The 22,515-nt window shown below is 39.5% G+C and overlaps 1 protein-coding gene across 1 annotated transcript; it reads left to right on the forward strand.

Moving 5' to 3' along the window:
- The first annotated feature begins 657 nt into the window (after positions 1-657).
- ankrd52a (ankyrin repeat domain 52a) lies at positions 658-22,272 on the forward strand. The gene is made up of 28 exons (XM_085144577.1): positions 658-872; positions 1,487-1,570; positions 1,670-1,748; positions 1,944-2,014; positions 2,220-2,420; positions 2,503-2,590; positions 2,719-2,861; positions 3,029-3,241; positions 3,721-3,799; positions 3,918-4,032; positions 4,214-4,296; positions 4,408-4,525; positions 4,651-4,719; positions 4,837-4,977; positions 6,316-6,378; positions 6,495-6,606; positions 6,786-6,857; positions 6,955-7,156; positions 7,279-7,366; positions 7,516-7,633; positions 8,264-8,483; positions 8,589-8,676; positions 9,502-9,585; positions 10,135-10,280; positions 10,430-10,512; positions 10,644-10,726; positions 11,105-11,196; positions 12,223-22,272. The coding sequence occupies exons 1-28, from the start codon at positions 846-848 to the stop codon at positions 12,492-12,494; spliced, it is 3,234 nt and encodes a 1,077-aa protein (XP_085000703.1). The 5' UTR covers positions 658-845; the 3' UTR covers positions 12,495-22,272.
- The last annotated feature ends 243 nt before the right edge of the window (positions 22,273-22,515 follow it).

Here is a 22,515-nt window from a genome sequence, read left to right on the forward strand (position 1 = left end):
TTGCATGGATATGGCTCTGCAGTGACAGCCAAAAGCCAGTTAGCGGGTAGAACAATATGATGGAATGAATGTTTTAAGTTATAGTGATAGAAAAGGAATACATGACTAATCAATGTGATAAAGTGTTATTGTATTTGACCTGTAACCACCACAGCTGGTGTTTTGGGGGGGTTTTCTTCAACCGTTGAATAAAAAATCCCCCAACCCCCCCCCCAAAATAGAACACTTTTACCATCCATAATTCAAAATTTTGGGATAATATCTCAAAATGTCAGGTTATTTATTTATCATAAAGAGTTGGCTACTATTTCAAAATAACTCACAATTGAGAAATTTACTTTAAAATTTGAGTTCTTAAGTCGAAAGTTTGAAATAACCTGGAATTAGTGGAACTTTTTTGTTTTTCAGTGGTTGGAGTTTTTTTTCTTTTGTCAGGCAGAGCTAAGTTGAAATTTCGACTTACTGAGTAAGTTAACCGAAATTTTAACTTGTAGGTTCCAAGTTTAAAAACATTTTTTTTCGGTGGCAGAATCAAGTTTCCATGCCACAGACGTCACACCGCCGGGTGAATATGGGATGTTTTACCGTTCTCTTGCCGCACGGTGTCGCCATTTCACCAGAGGAGACGAAAACAGACCGCCACGCCTGTAGGCGGACCCGCACAGTCGTAGCCAGTATCAGCAGACCAGACACTGGATACAGACAACAACAGTGACAGACCGAGACCGTATTTCTGTTTGCAATCAGCTATGGGTGTAGTCTAAGAAGAGAACACAGTAGCGCACCACAATATACCTCGAAGTTTTATCCTCATGAAGGAGCTCCGTCCTGGCTGAGTTTGGGAGATGGGAGTACTCAATATTGCAGACCAGGTACGCTGAAAGAAAGCGCTCCGTATTTGTACTGTGGCGCAGTCTATTTGCTGGGAGAGACTCTGCTCTTGTGCGCAACATACTACGTCTTCTCCGCCGAACGGCTTGCTTTCATTATTAGCTCGCGGCGGGTGCATGCATATTTAGGCGGATATTCGCATGGTAATGGTATTATTTGAAAAGATTAGCAATGTTCGTCTTTTAAATGTTAATGTGTGAGGGGATTTTTGTTTTATTTTTTTGATGGTGTAGTTTAGGCCCTGGTCTGGGTCAGGGCCAGCTCTGTTGCAGAATTAGCTAACAGAAGCCATTTGGCTAGCTGACGTAAGTAAAAATGGCCTATAGGCCTCAGCCAAAGGCTTGGTGTATCTGCTGGAAGCAAACAAGAAACCCATTCAGTTACACACAGTAAAAGTATTCAGTGAAACATTTAATGTCACGGGAGTACATTTAACCTCTCCACTGCGCAGTTGGCGGCTTTAACGATGGTTTAACCTCCTCAGATGAGACGTAGATGATGTGTGATGGTCGTATAAGAGTCAGCGCTCCGGCTGCACGTAATTTTATGCAACGTTATTTTTTGCGGTAATTTGACTGATGTTCCTGTATTGCAGCCTCCTCTGGTCCAGGCCATCTTCAGTCGCAATGCTGAAGAAGTTCAACTATTATTGCACAAAAAGGAGGATGTCAATGCACTGGTATGAAACAGATTCAGTTACCATGATCATGATTTTGAAGGACGTTACCTCCAAACATTAAAAAAAAAAATCCTTTTTATTTTTTCCCCCGCATATCAGGACCAAGAGCGTCGTACGCCACTTCATGCTGCTGCCTGTGTGGGAGACGTCCATATAATGGACCTCCTCATTGAATCAGGTGACTGAATTGCATCCATCTATCTGTGCAAGTATTGGGCACCTCTGTTAGCGAAGTAATCCTAACACCTGATCATTGTTCCACATAAATAATCTTGCTCATTCTTGGTTCACTCTACTTCTGTATCACCTGAAATATAATTAAAATCTACTATGTAATATAGTATGTAATAGTGTTTCTGTTTCTGTATCACAGGTGCCAGTGTAAATGCTAAAGACCATATATGGTTGACCCCCTTGCACAGGGCAGCTGCTTCCAGGAATGACGTAAGCAATGTATTTCCTTTTTTTCTTTTAAGACTGATGATTTCCCAGTCAGATGACCTCATCATCTAAGTCTTTTATGTATTAATTTACAGAGATTATAATTCTTATTTAGACTTACACACTTATGAACTGCACTAAATTAAATGTGGGAAGCTGCAGATGTGATATACACCTTAAGCTGTGGTGATTGCTTCCCTCTTCCCAGAGGGCAGTGGGTCTGCTGCTGAGGCGCGGAGCTGACGCAAATGCACGTGACAAGTTCTGGCAGACGCCTCTGCATGTGGCTGCTGCCAACCGTGCCTCGCGCTGCGCAGAGGCCCTGCTGACCCAGCTGAGCAACGTGAACATGGCAGATCGCAGTGGCAGGACTGCCCTGCACCATGCGGCGCAGAGTGGTTTCCAGGAGGTGAGACTTAAGTGATTTGCTTTGTTTTTGAAGGACATAGAGTGTTTTCTCTGCAATAAAGTTCCTTCAATTTGTCTTGCAGATGGTTAAGCTGCTGCTGAACAAAGGGTCCAACCTGAGTGCCATCGATAAGAAGGAGAGACAGCCTATCCACTGTGCTGCTTACCTGGGTAAGCAAGTTTTACTTTTCTTGCCAAATAGCACTTACAGGAGTGATGACAAGTGCCGGCCTGGGCTTTTAATCTGTTGAAATAAGTAGAACTTGTAATGAATTGTGTCTTTCTTGTATTATCCACAGGGCATCTAGAGGTTGTGAAGTTACTGGTGTCACGCAGTGCTGACAAGAGCTGCAAGGACAAACAGGGCTACACACCTCTCCATGCTGCTGCTGCAAGTGGTCACATTGAAATTGTAAAGTACCTGCTTAGGATGGGGGCAGATGTGAGTAACTATGCAAGAAATATTTACCTTTAGAAAAGCCAAAGTAGTCTTCCCTCATGTCTGGTTTATAAATTGTGAGCGTCTGAGAGCAGCTCAGGGTGCACTTTATTTATTTTTCAGGCTTTTGGCACATTCTGATGTCGTTTTGTTCTGTGTTTTATTGTCAGATTGATGAGCCCAATGGCTTTGGAAACACTGCACTTCATGTGGCTTGCTACATGGGGCAAGAAGCTGTGGCTACAGAGCTGGTGAACCATGGAGCTAATGTTAACCAACCCAACAAGTGTGGCTACACCCCTCTGCACCTGGCTGCCGTCTCCACCAACGGTGCCCTCTGTCTGGAGTTGCTGGTCAACAATGGGGCAGATGTCAACCAGCAGGTAGCTGTTTTGGTTTTTTACTTTATTTCACTACTTCTGAAAGTAGTGAAACTCCACATTTTTATTTAGGGCAGCTTTGCAAGAGCCAGAGTTGGAATAGTTGTAGATGGGTTGATCCGATTATTCGATCCTTTGGCCATTCTGACAACATATACAAATATTAAGAAAAAAAAGAACCAAACAAAATCCAGGTCCTAAGGTTTCATTTATCATTTATGATTTCTCAGTTTCTAGTTTACAGTGCCTTAATAAGAATATTACTGCACATTTTTGTTGAAGAAAATTATCAAACAAAAATCCATAGGTGCCTTTATTCCAGTGCCAGAGTGCACCGGCCCAGGTTTAAGTCTGGGCTGCCTTCCCTCTTTCTCTCTTGCTCTCTACTTTTCTGTCTATCTTCACTGCTCCACTATCTAAAAAGGCAAAAATGCCCCCCATGCATAAGATCTACTCTGAAATGTGTTTGTTACCCCCTGCAGAGCAAAGAAGGGAAGAGCCCCCTGCACATGGCAGCCATTCACGGACGCTTTACACGCTCTCAGATCCTCATCCAAAATGGTAACACAGAGTGTCCTGTCTCATATTTATTTTTATTTTATTATAAGATCATGTCACTGTCTCTTTCTCTTCTGTTAATGGGTCTTTGATTTACTCCCTGTACTCTGATTTCCGTCAGGTGGGGAAATTGATTGTGTGGATAAGTATGGCAATACTCCTCTCCACGTTGCTGCTAAGTACGGCCATGAACTGCTGATCAGCACTCTGATGACCAACGGAGCAGACACGGCCAGGTATCAGACAACTTTAAGTGGTGTTGCTGATGTAGTAATGTAATCTTACTGTGAGGTTATAGAAATGGTTTAAAGCATAGCCCAATATGAGGGTGCATTAAAGTTTATGCTTCACGATGTAAGACGCTTGATTGTAAGTAGATGCATTTGTACCATCGACTGTTTTGTTTCTTCTTTGCAGACGTGGGATCCATGGAATGTTCCCCTTGCACTTAGCTGTGCTGTACGGGTTTTCAGACTGTTGTCGCAAGTTACTCTCCTCAGGTGTGTTTAATAAATGTGTGCACTCTTCTTTACCCTAATCCCTTACCATCTGTGTCTGTGTATTACTTTGAGATAGTTGTTACCTCCAGCTGTTTGCTCATTGCCCCACAGGTCAGCTGTATAGTATAGTTTCATCTATGAGTAAAGAGCATGTACTATCAGCTGGGTTTGACATAAACACCCCTGACAACTTTGGGAGGACCTGTCTACACGCTGCTGCCTCTGGAGGGTGAGATGCAGAATCTGGTTTAACACTAAAATATTAAAATGAGCAGAAATGTTGCACATGCATTACATTAAATTGTTTACTTCCATTTCATTTATTCTCATGATTGTTTTTTTGTTTTTTTCCAGAAATGTTGAATGTCTGAACTTGCTTTTAAGTAGCGGTACCGACTTGAATAAGAGGGACATAATGGGAAGGTGAGTCCCGCTCATCTTGTTTAGGTGTCATCTGGTTTTAAACAGCATCTGAGTATCATGTCCTGCATAATCAACACAGGTTAGAATTCAAAGTGAGGACTTTTTTTCTGTCTGCAGGACACCGTTGCACTATGCGGCTGCTAATGGGAGGTACCAGTGCACTGTGACCCTGGTGAGCGCTGGCGCTGAGGTCAACGAGCCTGACCAGACAGGCTGTACTCCCCTGCACTATTCTGCTGCCTCTCAAGCCTTCAGCAGGTTAGACACTTGTTAATCTCCTTCTCTCTGTTTTCTGTTTGAAAAGGCCGAGTCAACACAAGCTACCAAATTCAGCCCAAGTCAAAAAGTCAACTGTTATTTTAGAAAAATGGCTGGCTGATTTTAAAAACCTGTAATATAGATACGTTATTTTGAAATTCATTTGCAGCTGGGGAGCAAATGCGACTGTAGTCTTGAATGCCTGAAAAGAAAACAGCTAGATGTCTTTGTTTGTGAAGATGTTTTGCCTCTCATCCAAAAGCAGGGGTCTCAAACTTAAATGAGCTGTAGGCTACTGCTGGCACTGTCATTTCATGTGAGGGCCACACAAGAAAACACCCACAAATACAGAAAATTTAGTGTTTTGTTTGTTTGTTTTTATTTCAAATATTGCATAAGAAGACAAAACTGCAAACCTGAAAACATTTTTTTTTATTTTTTTACTCTTAACAAGCTGAACTACCAAATAAACAAATTGGTACTCTCTTTCTGGCCTTACACATGGCAGCACTTCTGCTATAATTTTGTTCGTATTTAACAAAATAAAAGCACAGACAGAAGTGTACACATTAGTTTTTGATTGCTAGTGAAAATTGTTTTCTTTACAAATAACTCTTTCACTGGACTAAACACAGCCAATCCCTCAACATGTTTGTACATTCTGCTCATATTGCCTTCATATTAAATATTTTCTTTGCTTTTTAAAGAACTTATTTTAACATTGCACTTAACAACAAACAAATCCTCCCTAACAAAAAAGTAACTTCAAGGGCCAAACTGCATTATGTTTTTTCACGTGGGCCACAAGTTTGAGACCCCAGTCCAAGAAGCTTCTTCAGTTCTCAAACATGTGATGGTTGTTTTAAGTATTTGGGTGCTCTAAAACAGCAGCTCACACTTTGATGCAAGGTGTGAGATGGGGTTGAAATGCCTGGGAAGGCATCTCAAAACTGTATCATCAGTGGCTGATAAGTGGTGTCATAATCCACCACCTCTAAACGATGGTTGTTCACAGTGGATGTGGTCCCTCGTTTACTCCTCTTTCAAACCAGCTGTCTTCACGGTCCTGCACCCTTTAAATGCAGGTGTACACTTGTTGAGGTGGATCTGGTATTCTGTGCCATGTGTTTGTGGAAGAATTATTTTGTTTCTCCATGTTAAGGTCTGAGCACTACTCACAGCAGACACTACATTTTCCTCTGTATCGGCCTATACAGACAAATATGACTCTATATATGACCCATATGAACCATCAAGTTTGAGAAGTTAAGTTTTAACCACGTCACAGCATAATTTAGAAAAGTTTGACTAAATGGAAACATTTCTTGTTTGTTTCAGAGTTGATCGTCATTTTTCTGGGAGCCATCAGAATGATGAGGACGAGGCAAAGGAGTCATACTTGTAAGTTCTGTTTTTTGTTTTTTTTTGTCTTTTCATCACCTGACCATAACCGGTTAATTGTAGGCAAATTACATGTCTTCTTTATGTCTTTTTTTTTTTTCTTCTTCTGATAACAGCTGCTTGGAGCATCTTTTGGACAATGGTGCTGATCCATCAATGGTGAATTCAAAGGGTTACAGTGCTGTTCACTATGCAGCTTACCATGGCAACAAACAGAATCTGGAGCTGGTGAGTTTCCTGTTTTGAACTCCCCAAATAACTTGGCCCATAGATTAATCAGTCATCTCACACGTTTCGCATCAGGTTGGGGATTAGTTCATGAGGCTAATGACCAATTTATGTAACATTTTCTTTTACTAGTTTCTTTCCTAAATTACACAACATCAATTCTTCTGCCTTGCTTTCAGCTCTTGGAGATGTCCTTTAATGCACTAGGAGACATAGAGAGCAGCATTCCAGTCAGTCCACTGCATCTTGCTGTAAGTGTTGCACTCACTTGCAGTCACTTCTGCTCGTCTTCAGCTTCATAATCTTAACTAAATGCAAAATTGTGACTACCTTCCTCTGCTTGTTCAGGCTGATAAGGGCCACTGGCAGGCTTTGCGTGTGCTCACAGAGACAGCAGCATATGTGGACATGCAGGACGCTGCAGGCCGTTCTGTACTCTACTTGGCTGCACAGAAAGGCTACGCACGCTGTGTGGAGGTGCTATTGGCCCAGGGGGCTTCCTGTCTCCTCAATGACAACCGCCTCATGTGGACTCCAATTCATGTTTCAGGTATCTGAGCTGGAAGATTTCTTGATACAGCAATGTTTGTGATTCTTTCCCACAAGTCAATTTTGTGTTTTGTTTTTGTTTTTTCCCTTGTAATTGTTCTTTTGTATCTTATTACATTCCAGCTGTGAATGGACACTCTGACTGCCTGCGCATGATGATTGATTATGGGGAGGAGGGAGATCTCACTAACATGGCAGACAAATTTGGCCAGTGAGTTGTTTTATTTTTTTATTTTTATTTTTATTTTATTTTTATTTATTTTTTCATTCAGCTTCAAAAAACTTTAATGCTTACAGCTAACTTGACGAGTGAACATCCAGTGCTAAAGTGTATTTTTTGTTGCTTTTGTCCCCATCCAGGACCCCTCTGATGCTAGCTGTTCTCGGAGGACACACTGACTGTGTCCACTTCCTGCTAGAGAAGGGTGCCTTGCCAGATGCCAAGGACAAGAGAGGCAGCACAGCTTTGCACAGAGGGGTAGGTCAAAGAAACAACAGTTAACTTAGCATGCATGTCTTTGGACTGTGAGAGAAAGCTGGAATACTCCTAAATGCCATCTCTGTTTGAAATATAGTAATTTAAATGTTGCTATTAAACTTGGAAGTTGGTATTAAAAAACAAAAACAACATTGTAACTGTAAAGCTTGTTTTTAACAGGTGCCCCTGTTTGAAAATTCTAATGACAATGCCAGGATTTTCTCCCTATTTTTTTTTCTTCCAGTTGTAAAATTGTCATCAAATGTTTTATAAACTGGACACTGCTCAGATACACAAAGTTTTCACCTGTTAGTCCTATGCAAATGCGTGTTGCTGCAAAAATACCCAAATGCATGTTAGATTGTGTTGTCTTTGGCATTTTTTTTTTGTTAAACAAAAAACAAAACTTGGTCACGTACAAGCACTGAACTAAAAATAAATGGAAAAAGCAGCCAGTATCCAAACAAAACTTTGAAAGACCTTTGGAAAGTCTGGAGAACTATCGTTCACTTTAGAAAAAGTCTGGCTCCTTGGAAGTAAAATGTAAAGGGGAAAAAAAAAAAGTAATATTCTGAATTCAGTTTTTGACAGTGAAGTTTAGCTCATTCCCCATTGTTTTTCGTTGCACAGGCTGTGTTGGGCCATGATGAGTGTGTGACAGCCCTGCTGGAGCACAAAGCTTCTGCTTTATGTCGGGACACCAAGGGTAGGACACCGCTGCACTACGCTGCATCCAGAGGCCACACAAAGATCCTGGCCAGTCTGGTGCAGGCCGCCATGGAAACAGACCCACAAGATAAATTGCTGGACAACAAACAATACACCCCATTACACTGGGCTGCTTACAAAGGTTTGCTCAGTTTAATGCCTAAACGCCAAACATTTATGTTACACATAATCACTGTCACATTTGTTGTCTCTGATGCTAAGTGTGTGTTTGTGTATTTGTTCTCAGGGAATGAAGACTGTTTGGAGGTTTTACTTGAATATAAAACATTTATCCATGAAGAGGGAAACCCTTTCACCCCCCTGCACTGTGCTCTGTGAGTATCTTGGTCTGGAAAAACTAATTACCTTTAGATAACGTGTTTTGTTTTTTTGTTTTTTTTAATATATATTTTTATTAGTTTTTTCTTTTTCACAAATAGTACATAATTACATAACGTAATAAAGTGTACAATTCAGAACCAAAAAATAAATAAATAAAAACAAATAAACAAAAACAAACAGACTGATAACTAAGCACAGAACACCAGCTCAGTTCCATCTAAAAAATAAATAAAGAGAGAATACAATACAGTACAATACCTGTGGTCCCAGTAGTACGTAGCAGTTTGAACCCTCAAGAGAATCCTTGTAACATAATATTAGAAACATCAGGTTCCACATAATTCAAGTATGGTTCCCACACCTTCAAGAATTGATCTGTTTTTGAGTGCAGTATACATGTAAGATATTCCAATGGCACAAGATCCAACACTACTCTTTGCCAACCTTTAATAGTTGGTGCTTTTTCATAAATCCATTGGAGTAGTATATTCTTCCTTGCCGCATAGGTGAGAACACTGTACAATCTCCTATTATTCTTGGATATTAATAGCTGGCTGGGGAGGCCCAGTATAAGAGACAGAGAGTCCATCTCCAATTCACAACCGAAAATCTTCTCCATTTCAGATAACACATTAGACCAATATTCTTGCAATTTCAAACATGACCAGAAGCTGTGAGTTAGGGTACCAATTTCTGTCTCACATTTGAGGCGCATGGGTGAAAGGGTAGGATTATATTGATGTCTGCGAAATATGGATATATGCATTGCACCTTTAGATAACATTAACTTTTCATTAACATGGTTTTCTTGCTGATAGGATGAATGGCCACTGCGGTGCTGCAGAAAGACTGCTGGAAACCTCTGGGGTCCACATGATTAACACCAGAGATGCCAAAGGAAGGTGAGGCTGCAGAATGAAAAGTACTTTATCAGGTTTTTAGGAATACATTTGTTCAATTTAGAAAAAGAAAAAGCCTGGGACTTTTATACTGTGCAAAAGATGACCAATGTGGAGCAATTGTGGTTACCAAATTGTGGTTATTGTTGGGGTTTCCTGTTTTCTTTTTTGTATTACTGTAAGGTTACCTTACAGTACAAAGCAGCTTGAGGCAACTGTTGTTGTGATTTGGTGTGATTTTGGCTATAAACAAAAAAGAAATATATAGATGCAGGGATGGGATGTGGAGTTAAATGTTACATAGTTTATAAATGGGCAAACATTTTCCCACATTCTCGACTGGGAGATCTTGGTGGAATATCCAAAACAGATCTTTAATAAAACGGGCATAAAATACATTTTAAAAAGACGTACAGCAGCCTGGTCCTGTTTGACCGCAAAGAGCTTGACAGGAAAGTTGGCTCGTCAGCACAGACATTTAACAGGTTTTTTTTGGGTTTTTTATTATTTATTTATTTTTTAAAAAACAAAAAACAAATCCTGTCTCAATAGGACCCCACTGCATGCTGCTGCATTTGCTGAGGATGTCGCAGGACTTCAGCTTGTGCTTCGTCATGGAGCAGACATCAATGCAGTGGACAAAAGTGGACGCTCTGCTCTGATGGTAGCAGCTGACAAGGGACACAGCGGCACCGTGGGTAAGTACTACAACTGTTACTTATGTGGGATCTAATTTTTGTTGCAGAATGTAAAACATTTCTATAACAATTAAAAAAGAAAGAAAGAAAAAGGCAAATTAGTGCAACAAAAAAAGAATAAACAAATTTTGTGTCTTGGTGTTGTCCAGCCATCCTCCTTCACCGGGCCAAGGCTGACCTGACACTGCTGGACGAGAATAGGAACACTGCCCTGCACTTGGCCTGCAGCAAGGTACACATTAGTTTTTCACAAGATCCTCAAATCACAGGATTCTCTAAGGAATATCTTTCTGTTGACATTTTATTATTATTATTTTTTATTATTATTATTATTTTTTTATGGTCATTTGTTTTATTCCTCAGGCTCATGAGATGTGCGCCCTGCTGATTTTGGGCGAGATCCACAGTCCCACTCTGATAAATGCCACCAACAGTGCTCTGCAAATGTGAGAACTTGACAACATTTTAAACCAACAATAGATTTTTTTGTATATGTGGAATTAGACTGACACCCACAACATGCTGCATAGTCCATGTTTTTTCTAGCGTGATTTTTTTTTCTCCCTTACAACTGTAAAGTGTTAATATATTACATTTTTCATGCAGGAATCTACTTAATTTAGATTAATTAATTTGTAGAATTTATCCCCTGTATTGTTAAGAAGATATTTTGCCATGTTGCAGTAACAGATGTACAGGAATTTAATTACTATCACTAGGCTCTACATCTGAGCACTGGATTTAGGATGGATCTTTTATTGAATATCATGACTTGCATGTATTTATTTATTTATTTTCCCAAACACTACCTTGTTTGTCCACAGGCCCCTCCATCTTGCAGCACGCAATGGCCTGGCTACGGTGGTGCAGGCACTGCTGAGTAGAGGAGCCACGGTGCTGGCTGTGGATGAGGAAGGTGAGCAACACCAAAATTGAGAATTTTCCGTTTGTTTCGTTTTTCTATAGATAAGAACCCAAAGGCAGTCCATTTTTAATCAGTTCATTTATTTTGGTAATCTTGTTCCTGTTTGAGGGAAGTAATGTTGAAAGCAGATTTTAATGGGTCTGGTAAACAAACATGCATTGGCCACCAAACACTGCTACCATTATATCCAAGTGTTCTTTTTGTTTTTAGCTCTATATTATTACTGAAACTTGTGATCTTTATTAATGGCACATGGGTTAAATATGCAGGCAGTGGAATGATATTAAAGCCATTACTTATTGGATTTTGGCCCTTTATGTGCAGGTAGCCAGCGGTGAAAGAAAAAGATCTATTACCTTAATAACCTAATGTGCAAAATGTCTCTTTCTTCAGATGTAAAACATTTCATTGTGTTCACTAACTAACACAGACTTTGCATACACGTGGCTGTGCAGGTAGTGAGCAGTGGCCTTTCAGTGCTCTGAGGGTCATTGTCCAAAGGCAGCTGCTTTTGCACTGGGTGTGCCTGTGATCTAATTTGTAGAGGGTTTTTTCTGAAGTGCTTATTGTTGCTTAGTTACAAAAGCTTCCTTCTTCAGTGCTGGATGACAGTGACAGACAGGATCATTGTAGACAATGTTGATGCAAGTCCCACCCCTTGATTTTGATTGGCCGCTGAGATGGAAGCAACAATGTGTGAGGCGAGTGTTCAGAAGTTGAGCTATTCTCAATATTAAAGTGGTTTACCGATGCCTGTGGACAACAAACCATGTCCTGGAAGTGAGTCAGTAATAAGAGCTTTAAGAGGGGGAGCTGAGGCAAACTAAGCAATTAGAATTAAGACTCTGAAATGCTCTTAGAGCCAAGAGAAAGTGTAGTATTTCTCTGAAATTGTACCACTGAGTTACTTCTTAATTTTTTTAAATAATGTTTCATTAGTTAATTATCAGTAGTTCCAATATTGATTAGAACATCTCTGACACACGATGCTCTAATGTGCATTTTGATGTGGAACAGGACATACCCCAGCTCTGGCCTGTGCTCCCAACAAGGACGTGGCTGACTGCCTGGCTCTGATCCTCTCTACCATGAAGCCTTTCCCCCAGCGGGACCCTTCCTCCTGCTCCTGCTCCTCTCCTACAGTCTCCCCCTCCCCGGGTCTCAATTTGTTGAAGCACTGCGGCATCACTGCCGCCTGCGCCCCGCTGCCCAGCAACGGCCTCCACAACGGCTACGTCAAAGACCGTCACGGTGCACCAGTTGGCCTCGACGGGTGTCTGTCTGAGTGAGGCCACACGGCCCTCTCAGTCAGCTGCTATCACCATCATCACCACCAGGGGGCGACTCCCTTTAAAATGGCCCAGAGGACCAGGAGAGCACCCACCCACATGTCTGTTTTCTGTGTATGTATGTGTTTGTGTGTCTGTGTGTGCGTGAGTGTTTGGTCTTCTCTTGAGGTGCAGTCAAACCTAATATGCAATTAGATCCCATTCCTCCATCTCCTAATAGTGCTTAATATGTAGAGGCGCATTGCTCTACAAGGTCACTCAGATAAAGTGTGGCATTCAAAATAAACACTAGCAATCTGGCCATCTCTAAATCATTTAACCCTTTAAAATCATGTTCACATAGTTATATAACCAACATTTAAGAGCATGTCTGTATCCTCGACTGTATTTCGCTTCATATCACTCACTATAAAGAAAGTCATATCATGTTAAATCAGTTGCAGTGACCTTGTAGAGGAACATACAGCCTTCCCAAATTAATGATCAAAGAGTTGCTTTGTTTTTTTACGGTAATTACTTTTTTTTTTTTTTTCTTTTTAATTTTGTTTATAAATTGTCCGTTAGCCTAGATTTTTATGAAGGAACCACACAAGGAAAAAATCTAAATTTAGCTTCAGAGTGCAATGCTTGTGTACTACAGTACAATCTGCAAATTTGGAAAAGGGTCACAAAGATGTTAATTCCATAGTGTACTTTAAATGTACGGCCTAGAATTGTTTGGCATTTTAAGATAATTTGGTAATGCTGCTGAATACATTGGCATGTTCTCCTTCCAAAGGAGAGCCATGCTCGGGTCAGCATCATAACATCGATCTGTTCTTAATGCTGACTTCCTTTTTTTTTAAAGATGCTAAATAAGTGTTTGTTAAGCTAGAATGTTTCTAAGCATATAAGTTATGACCAAAGTTGATCAACACTACTATGGCTATAAATTATTTATTTGAGATGAACTGTACTGTATAGAGAAAGACAATAGATCTCGATATACCTCGTCAACTCGTTTAGCAGCTGCTTCATCTTCACCCAGGGTCCGTAGGCCTAATGTTCTCTTTTTGTAGGACTAGAGAACTACTGTAGGATAGTGACTGACTGAGGCCTTGTTTATTCTAGATGAAGGCTTTACTAGTAATATCTGCCAACAACACCTCATCAAAGCATCATATATCTGAGCACATAAGTGAACAAGCCATTTCAATTTATTTCCCATCTCTTTAACAGTGTTTTTAAGGAAAAGATTTTAGAATCTGAATGGCCTGATTGTTGAAAAGAGTGATCAATTTTGGGTTTTGGCACTAATGATGTTTTTGCTCTTTGTGTTTCTGAAGTTGAACCGGCCATCAGCATTGCGGTTTTAACAAGCGCTCTCTAAAGGAGTATTTCTCGGAGCTGATGAACTAGTCTTAAGCATCTAATAGCTTATATGTCAACCGGTGAACGCTGATCAATTAGAACAGATTAAGGAGTATTGTCTGCTATTTTTATTGGGCAGTTTTCAAGCAATATTTTCTTTTGGCCTTCTTTTGTTTGGCGTTATTGAATAGACAATCACTGTCACAAGGGCTTTTGTTTCCCTGGAATGTGTTTTGATTTTTCTTTTCTTTTTTTCTCGGGGGTTAGTTTTTTTTTTTTTTTTTTTTTTTTTTTTTTTTTTTTTTTTAATATTTCATGGAAAAATAACCTAAAGACTAAACGAATGGCTCTGTGTGCCGGGCATTTTACTGTCAGTGTCAACACAAATGCACTGGATTGCCTTTATGGCATCTCATGAAATGCCTTTTTGACCCATGCCTTCCGTACGTACCACATCATTTCAGTTGGATCGCTTAATGGCAGAGAATGACGAGCCCTGAGACCAATTATGTCTCCACCAATTTGATTGGAACAGCATTAAACCACAGTATCTAGTGGGAATAAAACTGCCCGGCTTATCTTTGTGTCCCGGCATTATCAAAGACCAGGGAGTTTGAAATCCCTAATAGAATCAAATAGGGCTAAGAGGAAAAAGAGAGGGATCTTTGCTTAGGCCAATACCTGTTATTTAGATTTCAGGAATAGCAGAAATCCAAATATGTGCTTTTTTTGTGTTCATTTTTTTTGTCTCTTCATCCCATTTTCTGGTACTAAGCATACTAAAGATGATTGTATCGGACCACTAGAGCTGTTTGTGACTTTTAGATGTTATACCTATGCTATTTTGTTGTTGTTTTTATTTTTAAAAACCATCGGCTGGTGGTTAAATTACACTGAGTCAGATTGTTTTCATTGGCGCGATAACTTCATATCCACAGGTAATGAAGTGGCACAATTGCACACGTTAGTTGACTGGATGAGAGATGAGGACCTAGGCTAGGCTATGTTGTTAAATACATCTTACAAAAACACTTTAGCATAATTGTATTTAACTTGGTTTTCTAAAACTGACAATAGTACACGTTAGGGCAGTGATTTCTATGAGTTAATGATTCATAGTTTGCATTTAATACAACCTCTATAACTGACTGAAATGAAGCGAAACTAATTGGTGAACCCCAGCCTTCGTTCTCTTGATTAGTTTAGTTTTCTCGAGAACCAATATAATATTACTGGGGATAGGTACATACTTTGTTGTAATCTCAGGATCTGTGCTGAAACAACAGGCAGAATTTATTAATCCAATCAGATCTCTGCAGGATTATTATGTCTACACTTTTTCTTCTTGATGGGATGTTCCATAATTTAATTCCTTTTTAACCCCAATCCCACAGCACTTAATTAGATAGTCAAGCACGCACTTTAGTACATTCAGGTTCTAAGTGTGCAAAATAGAGCAGATGAAATGTATGTACTTATGTTTACATGCATGTGTAATGCTGCTGAAAACAGGAAAGAAGGGTTGTAAAAAGACAAGCAAAGGCTGCAATGAAATTGTACTCCAACAATGCATTATTTAAAATAGGAAAAAAAAAAAAAAAAAAGGTGTATTTTTGGCGACAGTGTCCACTGCCCGCTGACTTGAGTTATCGGTTTCTGGGTGCATGGCCCAGCAGCGTGATATGGTTACATTACCCAGCCTACTGCTGACAATAGACTCTGGTCCAAGTCACTTAAAGTCAGTCCAATGATTTTTAAACACCTCAGGCAGGCTCCTCAAAAACTACATACTCTTTCTGCCATCAGTAGGTGCTGTCAGGCCAGCCTGTCCAGGCAGGGGTGTCCTTTTTAAATTTTTTTTGCTTGCCTCTTGTGATGTCCATATCTGACCAGTAAATGGAGCCATTGCCCCTTGCAACTATACAAGTCGTAACTGAATCCTTTTGTTTTATTACAGTGTTCTTATACATGCTTTTTTTCATTATTATTATTATTATTATTTGTGTGTACCAGTAATAACTGAATGATTGTGCACGGAGCTAGATCACGATTTTGATATAGCAACGATTAAACAAATGGAGCATATACAATATATCTGGAGTCAGAAACGGAAAGCAATGAAAGGTCCACTTGTAGCAATAGCGCACGTGCGTGTGTAATAGTGTGCAGCACAAATATTGCACTGCCATCCATTTAGGCCAGTTTAGTAAATCAAAGCATAAATGCCAATGGAAGATTTAAATGCGGGTTAGATGTCATAATCTTTGGTCACAAAAAAAAAAAGGCCTGATTGCCAAAATGTGTTAAGGGGGGAAACCCCTCTTAGTAAAGCAGCAATGGATTTATGCATTCAAGCAGTTTACAGTCTGACCATCAAATCTGAGCCATGAATTTTCTGACTGAAATGAATGTAGGGTCAGTTTAGAGCAGGACAAATTGCTTTCTCCCGACTTTAAACTGTTGCTCTTCATTTGTCTTGCATAGATATGATTATACAGGTAGCATGTAGTAAAATGATTCTCTGCATATTATACTGTGTGTGTAGTAGTCTTCCTGCATTGAAAGTCTGGATATTTCTTTTGGCATTATCATTGGTGTATAGGCTTACTGTTGTGAAATATCAGTTTTCTTTCTCTATACATATTGTGTGGAGTGTAGCCTACAAGGTAAACGGAGGACAGGAGTTCAGATGAATTCAACATTCATATTCATCCATTCCATTGAGATTGCCTTACAGTACAGTAAAACAAGAGGGACAAGAAGGTCTACAGTAGATACGATCACACGTTAAATAGCCTATATTTGACAAAAAAATGCACCTAAGCTACACCCATTTAGTGCCATAGAAACCTTGATTTGCCTTTAGACATTAATCACATTTACTCAGTCCGTAACATATTCAGACATAGGCAGGAGTATTATAAATTTTGTGTTTGGAGCTGCATGCTTTTCACCAGTTATATTAGTCAAAAGAAAAGCTATAAATATTTGCATGGGATATTCATACTTGAAACCAAGTATTCTGTTTAAAAAAAATTTGGTGTTGCTAGAAGTCTATTTTATAATTGGACATTTTTTGAAGAATATACTTAGTCCCTTTGGTATTGGCAAAGCAGTCCCTAGGTTTTGTGGTAAATAAGGTGGTTTGTAAAGTGTGTTACAAGGAGAAAAAAAACAATTTTTGATGTCCAAAACTGCATGGTATATATACAGAATAGAATTGATTTGCCTCAATGGATGTCTTGGTTCTTACTTGAAGTAAATTGCAAATTTCAATTCAACCCTCTGATCCACTGTTGAGCCTTTTGCCTTAAAAGCTATAAAAGAAAATGATACCTGGCAGTACCTGTTTCGTTGTGTCACCTTCAGAGTTATGCTGCTAGGTTGGATTGCTGAAAAAGAAAATTGGCTTTTTTTTCTTCCTTCTTTTGTTTGGTCTTACAAAAATCTCTGGGTGTCAAGAAGCACACAAATAAATTGAGGTAGCACATAGCTCAAGGTTGCCATGGTGCAGAGATTGCTCGGAGTGGTTGGGATCTCGCCATATTTTCCACTGTGAATGAATTCAGAGTTCACTCGTAAACAATCAACTTTGGCTTATGTAATATCTAGAGCCAAACGACCGGGGGTGGGGGGGTGGGGGGAGAGCAGTGGTGTACCTCAGAAATATTCAGACAGAAAAGAAATTCTTGCTTGTACAGCTATGCTAACAAAGAGTTCAGATCTTTCGATCCATTTCGTTGTGAGTTGTGTAATTCTGCTTAAACCAGCCTAAATCAGATGTATCTACGCGGAAGTGTTTGATTAGTGTCAGTAGATGTCTCATGTTTCCTACCTTACGAAGGGGCAGCCAACTGCACTTTGTACTTTTTATTGGACCTGCAGTTTTACCTCATCAGTGATCTTTTGTGTGACAATGCTGACATTGATCCTCTGTGATTTTTGGGGGGGCGGGGCGTTCTCTTTTTTCTTTTTTTTCTTCTTTTTTTTCCTTCCTGATGCCAGTTGTGAAGATTTCTCGTGTAGTGTGAGTGACCTTTCAACATATGCATGTTGAACCTAAACATGCACAAGCCCTTTTATTCTTCTTTTTTTCCTTTTTGAATTGAAAACTGAACTGAAAAGCTTAGTTAACCCTGTTGCGACATGTTTCTCTTCATTACGATCAACCAATGACTCTGTTATCTGACGCAAGTCATGTGGAGCGAAGGGTAGAGTCTAAGTTAAGGTGGGAAATGAAGGTAGCTATAAAACTTTACCTCTGTAAGTCAGAACAATACAAGTTTTACATTATGACTAATGCTCGTTTGACCGCCTTCCCTGCCTGAACACTTGGTCATTAATTTCCCCCACCAATAAGACCTGTGTAATATCGAACACAGTGTTGGCATGGTGCCTTTTATTTGTTACTACCGAAAGGTACGGTCTTCCATTTGTATTTCCCAGAAGCCTTATATTGGGAAAGAGAAATTACACTGAACATACATGACTACAGTAGATGGGCTCATACTCCCACTGAGCATTATTACTTCAATCTAGTGTGATCCAAGTTAAAACGACGAAAACAAACAAAACACTCTAAAGAACTCCTACAGTTTTAGTCTGGATTTCACTATTTGCTCCCTCCGGGAGGCTCAATAACTTGCACAGTACTGATGCGATTTAGGGCACATCAAACATCAGATGGATGAGGATCAATAGTACGAAAGCACAAATCCAAAGAAGGCACCTCGGGGCTCAGCTGGCTCTCTCAACAATAAGAAGCGAAGGAGCCTATAGACCAAATTGAGGCAAAGAAGTGAGGAAAAACATCTAACTCTCTAGTGCAGGAAACATGAGGTTTGATTGTCAGTAACACATTAACTGTAGAAAGACCATTGCCTGGAATTTCAGAACTTTCTTCTGATTGTTCTTCTCAACTCTTGGGTATTCGTTGACGGTTAGTAACTTCACAGTGCAGATTGTGAAACGATGCGGTACCTGAATTCAACATCAGACATAGGTAAACTGTTTGTTGTGACTGTGTTGCGATTTGATTGTGGAGATTTTTTTGGGTTTTTTTTGTCTTTTATTTTTAGGCTAGACTGACTACAAGTAGGGTTGCAGTAGTAGCTGTGTGCAGTGTTAATAACAGTGTGATCATATTATAGGAGTGACGTAACATTTGTTGTCTTACTTCGACATTAAGGCATGGATCATCTTCTCTCAAGCTGACCTCGTTTGAAATGGAAGATAAAAGTGCAATAACCTTTTGTTTATCATTGCTTCCTCAGTTGGGAAAAATATTTAATATGCCCTTTTTTTTGTTAACACCAAAAGTCACTCATCTGTAGCAAATGAAGGATTTCAAGTGGTCCTCTTGTTTGTGATCAGAGAGGTGGCATTTGATTGTGGAGTGTGTGATATTCCATTCTTAAAACTGTGATCGACATACATCTTTAACAGCTGCCTGCTCAGACAAAGGACCCTGCACAAGTTGATAAATTTGAGTAGGAGCATTTTTTTTTCTTCTTTCTTATGGATGGACTTTGATGGTATTGTAGTTTGGACTTCTGGTTTAATAGCCGGTATAGACATGTTCATTTGCATGTGTAGATGTGTATATGCATCCTTTCTTCCTCCTTGAATGAAATGTTTTCTCAAAAAAAAAACAAAAAAAAACATATTTAGACCTGCTGTCGGCGATGTATGCGGATAAATGGAAATATGAAATGCCTTATATTTGTTTTTAATGTTAAGCATTAAGGGTTCTTACGTGTCCCTCCCTTTTCAGTGTGTAGCCTAAAGCTTGTACAGTTAAGAAACTCATGAGATTTATATCTACTGTATAGCCTGTGTGTTTTCAGAATTTGTTACTTGGAGGTCCTGTGATTGTGGTTTTAGAGAAACATTCCCCTTGAAAGTGCCGTTTGTTTTCACCAGCAAAAGATGTGTCTTTGGGGGGAAACATTTATTTACACGAAGGAAAACAAATGTTCGAAACACTTTCCAGTGTTTACCGTCGAACTGAATGACACAACGCATTCGTGCAGTTGAACCAAGGCAGCAATCTTCTGACGGAGCACCTTATCGACATGCTCCTTCTGTGAGCCCATAATAGAAGTAGTCTCTCACCAAGCTTGATTACTCTAAAGCAGAGCCATATCAAAGAATTTGCCCATTAGGAGCCCCCTTGAATGTGCTATTAGGAATAGCTTACTGTAGGAAAGGATGTATACTGCATGTTCTGTGACATTTTAGTAGTGGTTGTCCCTTTTTCTTTTTTGTTTCTCTGTGTTTTTATGTTTAGTCTGCTTCACTGTAGATGTTGCCACCTCATTGCAACTCACGAGCTATTAACAATCCTCTCACAACTGGACTTAAAGCAGGCGTTGATCTGCTGCTGATGCAGCCTTAAGTCATTGCAAGTTTTAAAAAGGAAACGCTAGATTAATGGGTTGCCTGTTTCGTGTTATTTTTTTTTTGAGTGGCTTATTATGGGGTAATGACAAAGGAGCTCTTATCATGAGTGGAAGGACTTTGAATCAGGTCATGTGATGAATTACAATCAAAGAGTTTCACAGTGCACCTTCATAGAAAGTTAAACAAAAAAAAAAAAAGTTGGCTTGTCCACCCAACATTCCAAAGTTGATTTAATTTTCCACAGTCCTGTCCCTCTGATTGAGGAATTTTTTTTTCTTTTCTCTTTGCTGGTGAATGAAGTGGGCGTGTGTGTCAACGACAGGGTTCCCTATTTAACCTAACGCTGATTACCTCATTTACAAATCTGCAAATACACTATTCTACTGTGTGTAAAGGAGTCAATGCCATCACCAGCAGCGCGGTCTCGAGACCTGTGATGACAACAGGACCAATGAAGTTGAAATTAGTCAATTTTGAAATATGACCAGTCTGGGAATATAGGGTTAAGACACGATTCAGACATATTTTCTTTTCTTCTTCTTTTTTTGTGTAAAGATGAATGAGCCTCTTAAGATTTCTTTAACTAGTACATCACCACAGCTGCTACCCCAGTCAATGCAGGAGCTGTCAGAAAGCTGCAGATACACTTTTATTGTTTTTTTTTTTTTGTTGTTGTTTTTTTTAAATAGCCAAGTCAATATTCAAAGTTAAAATCAAACACTTGTTAAAACACAGCTCTTCCAACTCCAACTGGACTAGCAGCTGTTGGCACTAGCATGGTTCAGGAAGCCTGGTGTGTCATAATTGTTTAAGTGAACGATTGCGTTAGCTTCACTTGCTGTTTTTTCAGTAGCATTTCTCCTACCTCCTTGTTTTGCAGCCTTGAGTATTGTTCGTCTCTCCACCTGTTCTGACTTACAAAAAAAAAAAAAAAAAGTTTATTCACAGTGCGGGAATAAAAATTTTATCATAAGCAATGGTAGTAATACATAAAGTGTGCTTGGTTGTGCTGTATGTGTACTTGTCTATTTGACGTTTGGGAAAAAAAAATATTTATGAGAAGCATTTATACGACAAAATACCACTGGAATGTGAAGCCAGACAACGTTATGATGCAGATTATGATGATAGTCTATCCCCTTTAACATTCAGTGGCGAATGGTCAGAGGAATCATCTTTTTAAGAAAATGAATAACCATTGGCTTTATATTTTAACAGCATTTATTTCTTTGGTTTCCTCTTATGCATATACTTCCCCTATCTAGCCCTATGCTATACAATATTTCAACGTTTACAGCTTCCTTTTGGGTCGGCCATTTATTTATTTATTTTCATTATTTTTATTTTTTCTCCCCCCTACAGTTGTAATGATATCACAGGTTGTCACAGGGATGATAGTAAGGTGTATTTGTAAATGTGGATGAGTTTGAGCCCCTCGAGCCGTATGCCTTTGAATCCATCTGTCCACTCTGTACCAAATTCTGCTACACAGGCGTCTTGTTTCCGCACTGCCCCAACATTTTACATCCAGTTTTGACTACAAAGGGGTACGGGACGAAGGTGAAAGGTTTGAGGTTTTTCAGACCAGGCCCCACCATCCCACCACCCTCACAACCACCCAACAGCTCACCCATGCCTACTCTAAAACAAGACCAGCCCAACTCCCCCACCCCTCCCCTCTCACCCACCGTCTCACCTTTAACCTCAAGCCATTCATTTTTCTGTTTTTGTTTTATTTTAATTTTTTTTCGACAATGCAATCCTGAAAGCACTTTGCCTTGTTATTCCTTTGTGTGAACATGTGAATGATAATTTGTTACAGAAATGTTAAATATGTAAAAGATCATTCACTGTTTTGGAAAAACCTGCATCTGTCTTTCTGACGTTAAAAGGAAAAAAAAAAAAACAATTTAGTGACATTAAACCTGAATCTATTTTATAAAATGTTTGCTGCAGCCAATTGGTCTTGTCATTCAGTATTGTGGCTTAGGGTTGTTTGTGTTCAATAAAGTGCTATTGCTAAATATTTCTTGAGTCTGGAGTTATTTATCTTTTTCGTGTGTTGTGTTTTCTGCAGTGTCTTTCAAACTAGGAACCCAAGAAAAAAAAAATTATAGCTGAGAAGACATTTTAAACCTTTTAATGTGTGTGTATGTGAGAATCTACTTGAGGCTTGAGGTTTCTCAACTCAAATGAGGAACTGACAAAGCAAAGAACTTGACTGTTTTTACCACCACTGTTAGCTCGCATTTTATAGTAGTATGATGGG

Source organism: Neolamprologus multifasciatus, chromosome 20 (assembly GCF_963576455.1).
Source record: "Neolamprologus multifasciatus chromosome 20, fNeoMul1.2, whole genome shotgun sequence".
NCBI lineage: Eukaryota > Metazoa > Chordata > Actinopteri > Cichliformes > Cichlidae > Neolamprologus > Neolamprologus multifasciatus.